The following is a 15,000-nucleotide window of genomic DNA, read 5'->3' on the forward strand; positions in this document are numbered from 1 at the left end:
TTGTTCAGAGCACAAAAGGGTATATATTGACGTACATGCCTTTCGATAATTAATCGACACAAAGACGTAAGGATGCATAAATGAACGGATAAAGGACAATAAGGATAATCCAGTAAAATGACAAAAGCTGAAGGAAGATCGAATGTTGTTATTAAATCATATTTTTATCCGACCTGTCTGTGTCTACCCCCCCCCCCCCCCCCTCTCTCTCTCTCTCTCTCTCACGCGCATGTATCTATATCTATTTATTTTCATATTTCTACACAAATACAGACACAGTAGTTTAGTCTATATATATACATATACACTACAGTATATATATATATATTCATATATATATTATATATATTCATATATATACATATACATATATATACATACACACACGCACACAAACACATATTCACTTCAATATCAGCAAATATTTTTCACTCGTCTTTTCTTCCGCGCGTCATTGTTTTCCAAAAAAAAAAAAAAAAGTTAATCTTGTCATTAGCATAATCTCATATATGAAACTGCACTGCTGCTGAAAGTTAATGGGCTTACGGCCATTAGATTATGATGACACAGTGTTTTAAGACTCTTCCGGAATCTCGTGATTTAGGGCAGTGGGTGGAGTTGTTATTAGTCAGTGAAGCTAGTTAGTCTGTTAGTTACAGGAGTCGGGGAGTGTTAGTGAATGTTAATATTATTAAGTTATTAGTTAGTAAGTCATTACTTAGTCAGTTGCAGTTATTAATCAATAACAGTTATTAGTAAATTACAGTTATTAGTAAATTTCAGTTATTCGTAAATCACAACTATCAGTAAATTGCAGTTTTTAGTTAACTACAGTTATTTGTGAATTGAAATTATTGACAATTTACAGCTAGTAGTAGATTGCAGTTATTATCAACTCACAGGTATTGGTGACTTACAGGTATTAGTAAGGTACATTTATTATTAAATCACAACAGTCAGTAGATTACAATCATTAGTCAGTGAAAGCTATTCGTAAGTTACAATTCCAAGTAAATCAAAACTATTTGTAAATCCAACCTACTAGTAAATCCCAGCAGTTAGTAAATCCCAACCACTGCCAAATAACAGTCATCAGTCACTCCTGTATACTATCCAATCGACCCCCCCCTTCGCTAGCACAATAACAACAGAGGTCAGTACCTCGCTATACCGGGTCTTCGGCTCGTGCGTGATGCCTCGTGTGAAGGGTGACTCCCCCCCCCCCCCCTTCATGACCCTTATTGATATGTGATGATGGAGGAGCCGTTAAGGAGACCCCACCCCCCTCCCCCCTTCCCCTCCTCCTTGTGCTTTTGTTGACGGGGGATGTCGAGGCAGTTCGATTTGTTGTGCTTGTTTGTTTGTTTGATTATTTGTTAATCTATTTAATTATTATTACTTGTTTATTTACGTGTTCATTATTATTATATTTATTTTCTATTTATTTATTTATTTATTTTTTTAAATGCCAGGGTAATACGTTAATGTTGGTAAATTATGTTGAGTAATACGAGGGAAAGATTTTAAGTAGATATAAAACAAGCAGACAAGATTAACATAAAAAATGGAAAAATTCGGATTTCGAAGGATTGCTTTAATAACTAAGTCAAAAAGATTACGAGGGAAAGTTTACATCCGAAACATGAAAGAAGATTAAAGTGAAGTAAGTAAAATTATATAAAAATACGAAAAACACGAGAAAGACTTAAATTAAAAAAAAAGAAAAATTCAAACGAAGGATAAAAAAAAAGAATGATAAAAAACATTAGAAACACCAGAAACAAACAAACAAACAAAATACACTAGACCTATTATCTCAAAAATGAAAAAAAAGTAAGACGCTCGACACAAGATTCGAACAAGGGATTCGGTTTCGCGAGATCGAAGCCTCACGTCGGAAGAGCCTCGTCGCGTCAGTCGTGTCCAGGACGTGGGTCTTTGTGGAACGCCTCTCTGTGTCCTTCTGCAGCTGCGAGTGAGGTGACTGATTTTCCTGGAAGGCATAGGCTGGTTTGCTGATTCTGCGGGAAAACAGGTTGAGTTCAGTGTGTGCTTCTGTGTTGCAATGGATCTTTGAAGGAAGCGAGGCGACGGACACACACACACACACACACACACACATATATATATATATATATATCCCTTTGCCGACGGGTACGACGGGTAGACACGTGCTTTGCCCACTGTTAGTACTTGTTTGATTGTTTATACACATAGATGGCTATACTTGTACTAAGTCACCAATGAGCAAGTTAGGAGTACTGCCCGTCTCGCCCGTTCACCCTTTTCTTTGATTTACGAAATATTTTACATTATCTTATTTTGCTGTTACTAATATTAAAAAACATTATAATAATTATAATGTTTATAATAAAAATAACACCATAGATATCCATAGCACTAGTAAAAAACACGTTTTTCCCGCCAATTCAAATCACGTATGGTCACAAGGTCTATTAATTGACTCCTTTGTGGCTAAGCACTAGCAGAGCCATCTATGGGCAGACATTTCACAAAAAATATAGAAAATGGGCACAGCATTTTCCCCATTTTTTGTTCATTTTCCCCGACGGCATTGGGTTAAATATATATATATATATATATATATATATATATATACACATACATATACATATATACAAACACATGTGTATGCTAGATATATATGCACACACATAACACATACACATAAATATAATGTATATATAGAGAGAGAGGGAGAGAGAGAGAGAGAGAGATAAAGATATATATATATATATATATATATTCACTCACACACATGTGTATACTACATATATATGCATACACACACACACACACATATGCATATATAATATAAATATATATGTATATATATAGAGAGAAATATATAGATACATATATATGCACACATTCACACACACACGCGTACAATATATGTATACATACATACATATATACATACATATATAAATACACATACACATGTGTGTACATAAGGCTATATGTTTATATATTTATATATGTATATACATTATATATATATATGTGTATATTCATATATACATTGTATATATATGTACACACACACACACACACACACACACACACACACACACACACACACACACACACACACACACACACACACACACACACACAAACACACACACACACACCTACGTATCTTCAAAAACACCTTGAGAAACGTCACATATCAAATAAAAAGCAAAAAAGGCCAAACCGAACGATTTCAATCATCAGAAAACAAGAACCTCTCCCTATGCGCCCGTTTTCTTCAAAGCCGGGAGCAAAATCATGTAACAGGGCAAACTATATTGTTTAAAGTGATGTCTGAGCTTTGCGCCTCTGAGTCAAAGAGGCGGTGGGGTAGATCAAAGAAGCTTCTGTTTGTCGTTAGAAGGGCGCTGTTCCTCGCTTTGAATAAGGGTGTGTCGGCCTTTCGAAAATGTTTTTTTCCTTTTGATATACGAGGGAGATGGGTTGGTAGATAGATAGATAAGTAGTTAGGTAGATAGGCAGATAGGTGGATAGATAGATGAATAGAGGGGCAGATAGGAAGAGAGAGAGAGAGAGAAAGAGAGAGAGAGAGGGAGAGGGAGAGGGAGAAGGAGAGGGAGAGGGAGAGGGAGAGGGAGAGGAAGAGGGAGAGGGAGAGGGAGAGGGAGAGGGAGAGGAAGAGGAAGAGGGAGAGGGAGAGGAAGAGGGAGAGGGAGAGGGAGAGGAAGAGGGAGAGGGAGAGGGAGAGGGAGAGAGAGAGACGACAGACAGACAAAGAAAAAAAAATACAGTGAGGCTAAGTAAGACAGAGACAGACATATAGAGAGATGTCAAGTAAATGAATAGATATATAGGCATTGATAGATATTAGATAAAAACATTGATAGATATATAGGCATTGATAGATATTAGATAAAAACATTGATAGATATATAGGCATTGATAGATATTAGATAAAAACATTGATATATATAAAGGCATTGATAGATATTAGATATAAATATATTGATATAAGCTAGATATATACACATTGATAGATATTAGATATAAACATTGATAGATATTAGCTATAAACATTGATAGATATTAGCTATAAACATTGATCGATAAGAGCTAGATACATAAACATTTATAAATAATGTTTATAAATAATAGATATATAAACATTAATAGATATATAGACAGTCAGACAGATAGAGAGACAGAGACAGAAACGGAAACAGACAGACAGACAGACAGAGACTGAGACAGAGAAAGCAAAAAATGGCAGACAGGTAGACACACGGACAGAGACTGAGATAGAAAAAGCGAAAAATGGCAGACAGACAGAGACTGAGATAGAAAAAGCGAAAAAAAGTCATAAAAAGATAAAAAATAGCATTCACACCCATACATATGCCGCTGTCCCCTAACCAGCTCTCCGCGACAGGGAACACGCGAGAAACTCATCCTGTAGTCAAACGTATGTATGTAGGTAGGACAACGTGCAAACTCTTTCTCGTAGATTGTCGACGATCACACTTATGGGAAATGATTTATCTCGGGATCGTGACCTCTATGAGTTTTTTTGTTTTATAAAGTTATTGTTAGTGCGAAGTATATATTTTTTTAATGTTTTGAATACAGTAGTTGTGGGGTAAGTTTTAGCTCGGTATATCGTGTTCTTTATCAGTTGTTTTTATTTTGTTTCATTTTGTTTTATATTCATTGTTTGTACGATATATTTTTATTTTATTTTATTTTTTTCTCTTTTGTGCATAAACTGCGTTCGTTTGAGCCTGGTGTATGATGAATAATTTATTGCTGCAGGAGTGTGTATGGTGAATTACGTCCCTATGTTGAAACGCGTCTGACCTGTGTGTATGTATGAATATATGTATGTATATGTGAGTGTGTGTGTGTGTGTGAGTGTGTTTGTGTGTGTGTGTGCGTGTGTGTGTGTGTGCGTGTGTGTGTGAGTGTGTGTGTGTGTGTGTGTGTGTAAGTATAAATGTATATACATCTATAACTATATAGATATACAAACATGAATACATCTATATTTATTCATCTGTCAACTTACATACTTCAGAGTAACATTGCAATAACATCGCTATTTAACTCTACCTAAAATACCAAACGGTGACGCCACAATAACACAAACAATGAACATAAGTTAGAGACGTTAGACTGCCACAGTAACATAAAAATACAACAACAAAACAACAACAACAACATGAAAACACCCGAATGACGTCAGGATACCCCTTTTACATCAATGACAACAAAAACAAAAACATTCCAGAGTCATCACATTGTCACAGTAACATTAAAATCCATAAAAATAACATCCCAATACCACACTAAAAAAGAAAAAAAAAAAAAGAAAAAAATAGCGGTGACATTATAAAACCGGAATAACATTCAAAATAAAAAGAATTAAAATCCCAGTGACATCACAGTACCACAATGGCATAAAAAAGAAGAAGAAAAATGCATCTCTATAGTGTCAAAATATTACAAGTTAAATAACTGTTATCAAATACCACAGTAACATTACCCCCCCCCCCCCCCGAAAAGAACATTAACCCTCCCTCTCCCCCCCCCCCCCCCAAAAAAAAAAAAGAGGAAAAAAAGTAATATAAGAATAATGAAAATAACATCACAATAAAACAAGAACATTAAAAAAACAAAAATAACAAAATAGCATCCTAATAGCTAACTAACCCTACCCCCCCCTTTTTATGCAGCACGAGCAACATCCTTCCACAATGACGGTCAACAAGACACTGAGAAGCGCCGTGCGGAGAAAAATCATCGGCGTTACCCTGGCGGAGAAACTCGTCCGAATCCTTGGCACGGAGCTTCTGACCGAGAGAAAAGCCAAGAAGAAAGCGAAGCCAGGGAAGAAGGAATCGAACAAGAGGATGAAACGGATCGGAACAGTGACGAAGTAGGATGAGTGTTTATAATGATGATGATTGTGGTAATGATAATGATAGTGTTTATAATGATGATGATTGTGGTAATGATAATGATAGTGTTTATAATGATGATTGTGGTAATGATAATGATAGTGATTATGGTGATGATTATGGTAATGATAATGATAGTGATTATGGTGATGATTATGGTAATGATGATAGTGATTATGATGATGGTGATGATTATGGTAATTATGATGATGATGATTATAGTAATTATGATGATAATTATGGTAATTATGTTGATGGTGATGTTTGTAATAATAGTGGTGATTATTATGCTAATGATGATGATGATTATTATGATGATAATACTGAAGATTATTAGAAGTAATGATGGTAATGACAATATAAATGATAACAATAATAATAATAGTTTTAGTAATGATGATAATTGTGATAATCATTAAAACGATGAAAATAATAATAATAATAATCTGAGAATAATACAATTGCTACTACTACTGCTGATAATAATAATTGTAAAAAAAGTAACGATAATAATGACAACAATAATCACAATACTAGTGATAATGATAATGATGATAGTGATAAGATAAAAATAACGACGATAATGATAAAAATGACAATCATAATAATAATGTTATAATATTAATAATGATAATGAAAATGATGATGGAGATCACAAAAGCGATAATGACAAAATCATAAACATCATAATGAAAGCACCAATGAGCAAAATAATTATTTAAAAAACAAAAAGCAAAAAAATACCAACAATCACAAAAATATCAACACAGATAATAATCAACAAACAACATCAAACTCCTTAGAACCATATGATTTCACTCCACCTTTTTACCTTAACAAACAAACAACATTATTTACCCTTAACAAACGCCCTTAAGACACAGCCTTAACAAACAAACATCATTTACCCTTAACAAACAAACATCATTTACCCTTAACAAACAAACATCATTTACCCTTAACAAACAAACATCATTTACCCTTAACAAACAAACATCATTTACCCTTAACTAACAAACATCATTTACCCTTAACAAACGCCCTTAACAAACAAACAACCTTACGATTCCACTCCACCTTTTTACTCTTTTACTCAGAGTTGGAGTCACGCTCAGTCGCCACGGAACGTCTCGCACGGAAACCAGGAAGCCCGTGTCCTGGAGGAGTCGCCTTAAACCTCAGACTGGCGAAGCATTTAGAGCCAGTGTGGTAAGGAGTCTGTTCCGGGCGTTGTGTGTGTCGTGTTGTGGGCTATGCTGGGCTGGGAGGTCGTGGGATGTGTAGGGGTTTAAAAGGGGGCGTATGTAAGTTCTATGTGGATATAATTTTCTTTGTGAATGTGTGCACATGCACACACACACACACACACACACACACACACATACACAGTGGCTCCCTGTAATTAACCTGTATAATACGTAAGCATAACACATAAAAAATGCAGACGCCGCGGTTAAAACTATCGCATTATGCCATAAACACGCCAGAAATCGAATCACACTCTCTCGCGCTAAGAAGTCACGAAATCCGTCAACAAACGGACTCGAAATCACGCTCTTTTCCTTCATTAACCGATCACGAAATCAACAATAGATTCGAACCGGGAAACGAAGCTTCGAAATTACTACTCTTTTCACTAACCAATCCGGGAGTCAACGACGACAGATTCGAACCCGGAAATAAGGCTTCTAAATCACGATCTACAAGGGATTCGAATCTCGAAGTTTCGAAATCATGAAATCACGCTTTATTCCTTCTTCCTCCAATTCGAACCCGGAAATGAGGCTTCGAAATGACACATCAATGGATTCGAACCCGAAATATGAAGCCTCGAAATCATAAACTATTAGACTCTCTTCCTTCAACAGATTCGAACGCGAAAGTAAAACCTCGTAAGTCACACTCACTTAACCCTCTTCCTCACAAAAGCTTCGAATCCAAAAACGAAACCTCGAAGCCTCGAAATCACACCCTCTTAACTCGCTCCTATGACTAACCCAATCTCGAAATCAACAACAGATTCAAACGAGAGAAAGAACACGAAATCACATTCTAGAACAGACTTGAACCCGAAAATTGAAGCCTCGAAATCAGGAAATCACATTTTTTTTTACCTTAACTAATAAGGAAGCAACAACAGGTTCGAACCTGTGAATGAACCCGAATCCCAACTAACCAACAGAATCGAACCCAAAAGTGAACCCTTGAATAATCCCATCCCGAACTCACACAACAGATTCGAACCAGAAAATGAACCCTTAGATAACCCAATCCCAATCAACATCGACAGATTCGAACCCGAGATAAAGAGCACAAGATCACGCTGTCGACCATCGAACCGAACGCCGACAAGAGGGTTCGCTACGACTTAAGAAGCGAGGAGTTCGAACTCGTCCCTCGAGAGGACCTCCTCCTCGACCTCCTCACGCTGCCGTCGAAGAGCATCCACAAGGACGAGCTTCCGAGGAGCAAGGAGCTAGAGTGTAGGGATGCACGTAGGTAGGGTGTGGTTTGTAGATACGCATACGTGTAAGTATGTACAATGAGGTATGAAGGTACAGCGAGTGAGAGAGAGAGAGAGAGAGAGAGAGAGAGAGAGAGAGAGAGAGAGAGAGAGAGAGAGAGAGAGAGGGGGGGGGAGAGTGAGAGAGGGGGGGAGAGTGAGAGAGAGAGGGAGAGAGAGAGAGAGAGAGAGAGAGAGAGAGAGAGAGAGAGAGAGAGAGAGAGAGAGAGAGAGAGTGAGAGAGAGAGGGGGGGAGAGTGAGAGAGAGAGGGGGGGGGGGAGAGTGAGGAGAGAGAGGGGAGAGGGAGAGAGAGGGGGGGAGAGTGAGAGAGAGAGGGAGAGAGAGAGAGAGAGAGAGAGAGAGAGAGAGAGAGAGAGAGAGGAGGAGAGTGAGAGAGAGAGGGGGGAGAGAGAGAGAGAGAGGGAGAGAGAGAGAGAGAGAGAGGGAGAGAGAGAGAGAGAGAAAGGAGGGAAAGAGAGAGGGAGAGAGACAGAAAGGGAGAGGGAAAGAGAGGGAGAGAGAGAGGATGAGAGAGAGAGAGGGTGAGAGAGAGAGAGGGAGAGAGTGAATGGGTAAGAGAGAGAGAGTGAATGAATGGGTAAGAGAGAGAGAGTGAGTGAATGGGTAAGAGAGAGAGAAAGAGAGAGAGAGAGAGAGACAGAGAGAGAGAGAGAGAGAGAGAGAGAGAGAGAGAGAGAGAGAGAGAGGGTAAGCGAGAGAGAGAGAGAGAAAGAGTGGGCGAGAGAGAGAGAGAGAAAGAGTGGGCGAGAGAGAGAGAGAGAGAGAGAGAGAGAGAGAGAGAGAGAGAGAGAGAGAGAGAGAGGGAGAGAGAGAGAGAGAGAGAGAGAGAGAAGAAGAAAGAGAAAAGAAAAGAAAAAGAGATAGATTTGTTGATACGGACAGAGATAGACAACCGAATAGATAAATAGGTAGATAAATAGACAGACCTATACGCAGCATATAAATACATATTAGTTTCCAAAACATACCTTACAGTATACTTTCTTTTTCCCCCAAAGAAATCGAACCTTTTTGGCTCCGGGTGAAAAAAATCATACGCGAAACACCAGAGAAATTTGAAGGTAAGAACATTTCGTATTTTACATTTACTCTTCATATAACTACATATGATGCTTAATAAAACAAATTCGCAGTGCCTTAAGAATTTAGGAGTAAATACTATACGCAAAGTTTGATTATGTGTATAGCGGAGTTTTGTATTGTATTAGTACGGTAGAATATTTTGTCTTTTTATATGAGGAAATTTGTATGAGGGACAGAGAGTAGAATCTTGATGTAAAAAGTGATGGTCAATTATCCTGCATACTTTACAATAAACGTCAGATATTAGAATGAAGGGTTTAACGAACTACAGTTTACTGTTCATAGACCTCATGATAACTTATTTTCTTTAAATTTCTAATATCCTGTGTACCGTTAATGTACATTCCCCTTGCCGAATTTTAATATTCCTTCTATAATATTCTCACAAGATAATATCCCTTTTAATGTAGCTTCACTCTGGATATTCATAACATACCTTCCTTGTAATATACTCATACCGTGCATTCCCTTAATATGTGAATGGGTTGCCTTCCCTTGTACTCTCTTTGTACTTTCTCGCAATAAACACATACCATAACTTCCCTTTCTCTTCCCGTCCCTTTTATTTTCCTGCCTTCTCGTCCCGTCCCTGTATTTTCCTTTTATTTTCTTCCCCGTCCCTTCCTTTCCCTTTCCTTCGCCTTCCCTTCCCGTCCCTTTTTCTTTCATTCTCTTCCATTCTCCTCCCTTCCCTTTCTTTTTCCTCCCTCCTATCCCTTCCCTCCCCATTCCTTCTCATTCCCTCCCTTTCCCTTCTCCTTTCCTTTCATTCCCTCCCTTTCCCTTCTCATTTCCTTTCATTCCCTCCCCTTCCCTTCCCCTTTCCTTTCATTCTCTTCCCTTTCCCTCCCTTCCCTTCCTTTTCTTTTCCCTCCCTTCCCTTCCCTTCCCTTCCCTTACCTCTCCCTCCAGCCCTGGATCTGTCTTCGGACACCGACGATAACGAGGTCCTGAGTCAAGAGCTAATGGACCTGTACGGAGATCGCCTCACCGTGGACCACCTTGACGGCTATGAAAAGCGTTATAACCCGTTCAACTTCAGCGAGCGCGTTTCCCAGACAGCGTGGCGGCGATCCAAGGTGAGGAGAGAGGGTGTCGAGGTAGAAAGGTGTGCGAGATAGGATGGGTGTTGTGTGATTTATCTGTTCAAAAAAGAGAGTGGCAAGATCAGGTTACTTTAGATTTGTTGTGATCATCCCGACATATATATATATATATATATATATATATATTATATGTGTGTGTGTATGTATATATATGTATATGTATATATATGTATATGTTTGTGCACACACACGAACACACACACACAGACATACATATATATATATTTATATATGTATATGTATATATATACATAGACTAACACGGCCGTAATTAGTATCATGTTTATTATCAAACGTTTCGAAGAGAAATCAAATTTCCATCATCAGTGCTGTGATTTGATTTATTTCGAAACGTATGATAATAAACATGAAACTAATTACGGCCATGTAAGTCTATATATATATATATATATATATATATATATATATATATATATGTGTGTGTGTGTGTGTGTGTGTGTACATATATACACACACTCACACAAACACACATATATATGAATATAGATGTATATATAACTATATACACACACACACACACACACAAATAGACACACAAACGCAATCTCCTACTACCCACGCGCCCATTTCAACAACACCATATCACGGCCTCCCCCAGGAAGCATGGACCCAGACAGAGCCCCCTCCGAGCAACACTTTCTCCGCCAACGTCAGTTTCTCTGTCATCTACGACGCCTACGTGATGGACAGCGAAAAAGGGCAAGAAAAGGTGGAAATCCCGAAGGCGGAGAACGAAGAGCAACAGGTGGCAAGGAAGGAGGAGGGGAAGGGGGTACGTCGGGCGGATTCTTGTGTGTGGGGGGGATGGGGGCAGGGGGTGGGGGTGGGGGACGGGGGCAGGGGGTGTGTTTGGGACGGGGGCAGGGGGTGGGGGTGGCGGTGGGACCTGTGTGTTTTTAGGCTTTTCATTAGTATGTTGTTTTTGTTTCATCTTTGTCATAATCTTTATCTTCGTCTTTGTGGTTATCCTTATCATTATCGTTATTATTATTATTATCATTATCATTTATCGTTATTATTATTATTAGCATGATCATTTATCGTTATTATTATCATTAGCATGATCATTTATCGTTATTATTACTATTATCATTACCATTTATCGTTATTATTATCATTATCACAATTTTTTATCATCTTCTCCCTTTCTGCCTCTTCCCCCTCTCTCTCTCTCTCTCTCATCCCACACCACTAACCTACCTCCCTACCTACCCCTTCCCCCTCTCCACTACCCCCCCCCCCCCTTTCCTCCAGAAGCCACAGGTGAGTTTCTTCAAGGACCCTCGTCTCACTCCTCGGCCCGAAGGAGGAGAGGACGAGGCGAAGGACCTTCCGGCAAGAGGTCAAGCCGAAGACTGGAGGTCACGGGGGCTTTCTGACCCACTCGCTGACGACGCCAGATATCTCTGACCTCCTGACGGCCGCTAAGGTCATGGAGAGGATGAGCTGTCAGTTGCTTGGGGATGAGATCTGCCAAGGTAAGGAATTTTTAAAATACTTATTTATTCCTTTTTTTTTTTTTTTTTTTTATTATGATACATTTTGTGATATTTCGATTTTTATTTGGGGGGGGGGGTGCGATTTGCCAAGGAATTTTATAAATATTTATTTATTTATTTATTCATTTATTTATTATTATTATTAACACAATTTTTTTTTTTCAATTTTGAGTTTGTTGCGAAGGTCAGGATTTTTTTTAAAATATTTTATTTATTGCTTTATTTTGGTTTTATTTATTTTGAAGGAATATTTAAATCTCTCTTTTCTTGGGGATGAGACTTACCGAAGTAGGAGATTTTTGTAATAATTTTTCTCTATTTAATATTTCCTATTTATTTATTATTTCTCTATTTCTCTTTTATTATTTTACTCTCTTTAATTTTGAAAATGAATTTCGGGTTTATTTTGAAGATTTTTTTTTTTACCTTTTTTCTAATGAGATTAGGTCGGAATTTTAAAAATATATTTCATCTCTTTATTTTTTTTATGCATTTAGGGTTTCTTTTGAAGGGATATATATATATATTTATCTTATTACAAGGTAAAGGATTGTATTTGGTCTTTATTTTTTTATGATTTTTTGTTTTGTTTTTTTAAAAATTATTTGGTCATTTTTTATTTGTTTTATTTGGTCTTTTTTTATATTTTGCTTTATTTTTAAAATTTATTTGGTCTTTATTTTTTATTTTCTTATTATACTTTTCATTTTTTTTTATTTAGTCTTGATTTTTTATTTTATTTTATTTTATTCTTCATCTTTTAATTTATTTGGTCTTTCTTATTTATTTTCTTATTTTACTTCTCCTTTTTTATGTATTAATTTAGTCTTATTTTTTTTTTATTCTTCATCTTTTAATCTATTTGGTCTTTATTTTTTAATTTATTATCTTGGTCTCTTATGTTGCCAGACGTTTGGGAATGAGATTTCCTAAGGCAAGAGGTTAATAAAAAACAAAAACAAAAAAAAAAAACTGGACAGCTTATTTCGAAAGATTTGTTTTTTTTGAAATCTCATTCACTTCAATTTATTTATCTGTTTATTAACTTTCTTTATGCGTAAGGTTATAATAAATCTGTACAGTTTATTTCGAGGGAATTTCTTTTTTCTTATTTTTAAAAAACAAAAATACAAATAAACAAATGAACAAACAACAAGCAAATAAACCAACTAACAACGAAACAAACAAACAAAAAAATAATCCGCTCACTTCCTTCCTTCCTTCCTTCCTTCGACCCTTCCTCCAGATTACAAATACTGGGACGATGACAGTGATGAATACAAGACGCTTGAAGGGACCCTGCTTCCTCTGTGGAAATTTTGGTGCCAGAATACTCGGCACTATTCCGTGATGGACCTCTGCTGGCATCCCCTACACGCTGACCTGATGGCTGTGGCCTACAGTGCTGGTGAGTAGAGTTATGGTGGTGTAGGTCACTATATAATGTGTTTTTTTGTGTTTTTTTATTGGTCTGTTTTTTTCGTGATTAAAAATACGACGTCGAGAAGCTGAAATTTTGACTCACTTATGGTCTCATAAAGTTTTTTACGCTGAAGTTATACGTCCCCCCACCCCCCCCCCCCCAAAAAAAAAATAACATAGGTAGATTTGTGTGTAAGGAATGTTGCAGAAGAGTATCTTTGTGCAAGGACGTTTTGTGGCATGTATTGCTATGTGGACAAGTGTAAAATTGCTTAGTATCTTGAAAAAAGTAACAGGTATACAAGAAGAAAAAGAAAAAGAAGAAGAAGAAGAAGAAGAAGAAGAAGAAGAAGAAATCTATATATAGAATAAAGAGTTATTCTAAGCAAAAACATTTTAAAATACGTGTATCTTTACGAGTTAGCAATATGCAGATTAGTAACTTTGAATATAAACGCTTTATATCACGTATTTCTTTATGAACAATCGCAATACTGGTCAGTACCTTTAAGGAATGTAACACGCGTACCATTGCAGACAAACAACAAAAAACAAAGTTTAAAGCAAACGCATTTTATAGCACGTGTAGCTTTAGCACGGCGCTCCTGAACATCATTTCATAGCGAGGGTACCATTAAGCATGATAAAAATGAGGATTCAAAGCAGTTGCATTTTGCAGACGTTAGCATAATCAGTTCTCAGATATCCTGATTTGCATATCTTTTCTTCAAAGACTTGCTATCCCTCCTTTCCCTTTTCTTTATCTATCGTCTGGTTGTATAATTCACTTTGCATTCTCTGTTCTATCATCAACAGTCTCCTAGAACTTCGTAAACGATACTTTAATGATAGAATGTTGCATACATATATCTTGTTTTAGTTAATTTATAGAAGAATTCGACTCGAAACGACATTGAGGTAATTCTAAGTCACTTATTTTTTTTTTTCTAAATTGAGAATAATCGTGTATCGTTGATGAAACATATTAATCCCACAAGATACATTATCCAAAATATAGGATACGTATCAGGTGCTTCGAAGCCCACACGCATCAAACATAAACATCACATATATATACTTACATATGTAGCTCTCATCAAGAACAACCAATATTCCTGTAACCAAATTATATTATATACATTTTCCAATTTAATGTTATATAATAATAATAATAATAATAATAATAATGACAATAATAATAAAAAAAAATATATCGTCTATTATCAAGAACAACTGATATTAATTAACCTTTGTCCCTCACGCATATATATAACCCTCACACTTAACATTAACACACATCCTCATAACCACAAGACCAGCAAATGAAATATAATCTTCATTATTCCAGAGCTGTCGAAGGCCGGAGCGAGCGAGGGAATGGTCTGTCTGT

The 15,000-nt window shown here is 36.8% G+C and overlaps 1 protein-coding gene across 1 annotated transcript in view; it reads left to right on the forward strand.

The window, feature by feature from the left end:
* The first annotated feature begins 5,750 nt into the window (after positions 1 to 5,750).
* The window catches only part of LOC125034460 (dynein axonemal intermediate chain 1-like), a 16,046-nt gene continuing 6,796 nt past the window's right edge, over positions 5,751 to 15,000 (forward strand). Inside the window, exons 1-9 of the mRNA XM_047626212.1 lie at positions 5,751 to 5,932; positions 7,052 to 7,163; positions 8,245 to 8,449; positions 9,478 to 9,540; positions 10,475 to 10,641; positions 11,288 to 11,437; positions 11,996 to 12,167; positions 13,435 to 13,596; positions 14,959 to 14,990. Coding sequence (XP_047482168.1) covers positions 5,751 to 5,932; positions 7,052 to 7,163; positions 8,245 to 8,449; positions 9,478 to 9,540; positions 10,475 to 10,641; positions 11,288 to 11,437; positions 11,996 to 12,167; positions 13,435 to 13,596; positions 14,959 to 14,990 — 1,245 coding nt within the window. The remainder of the gene's footprint in view (positions 5,933 to 7,051; positions 7,164 to 8,244; positions 8,450 to 9,477; positions 9,541 to 10,474; positions 10,642 to 11,287; positions 11,438 to 11,995; positions 12,168 to 13,434; positions 13,597 to 14,958; positions 14,991 to 15,000) is intronic.

Source organism: Penaeus chinensis, chromosome 18 (assembly GCF_019202785.1).
Source record: "Penaeus chinensis breed Huanghai No. 1 chromosome 18, ASM1920278v2, whole genome shotgun sequence".
NCBI lineage: Eukaryota > Metazoa > Arthropoda > Malacostraca > Decapoda > Penaeidae > Penaeus > Penaeus chinensis.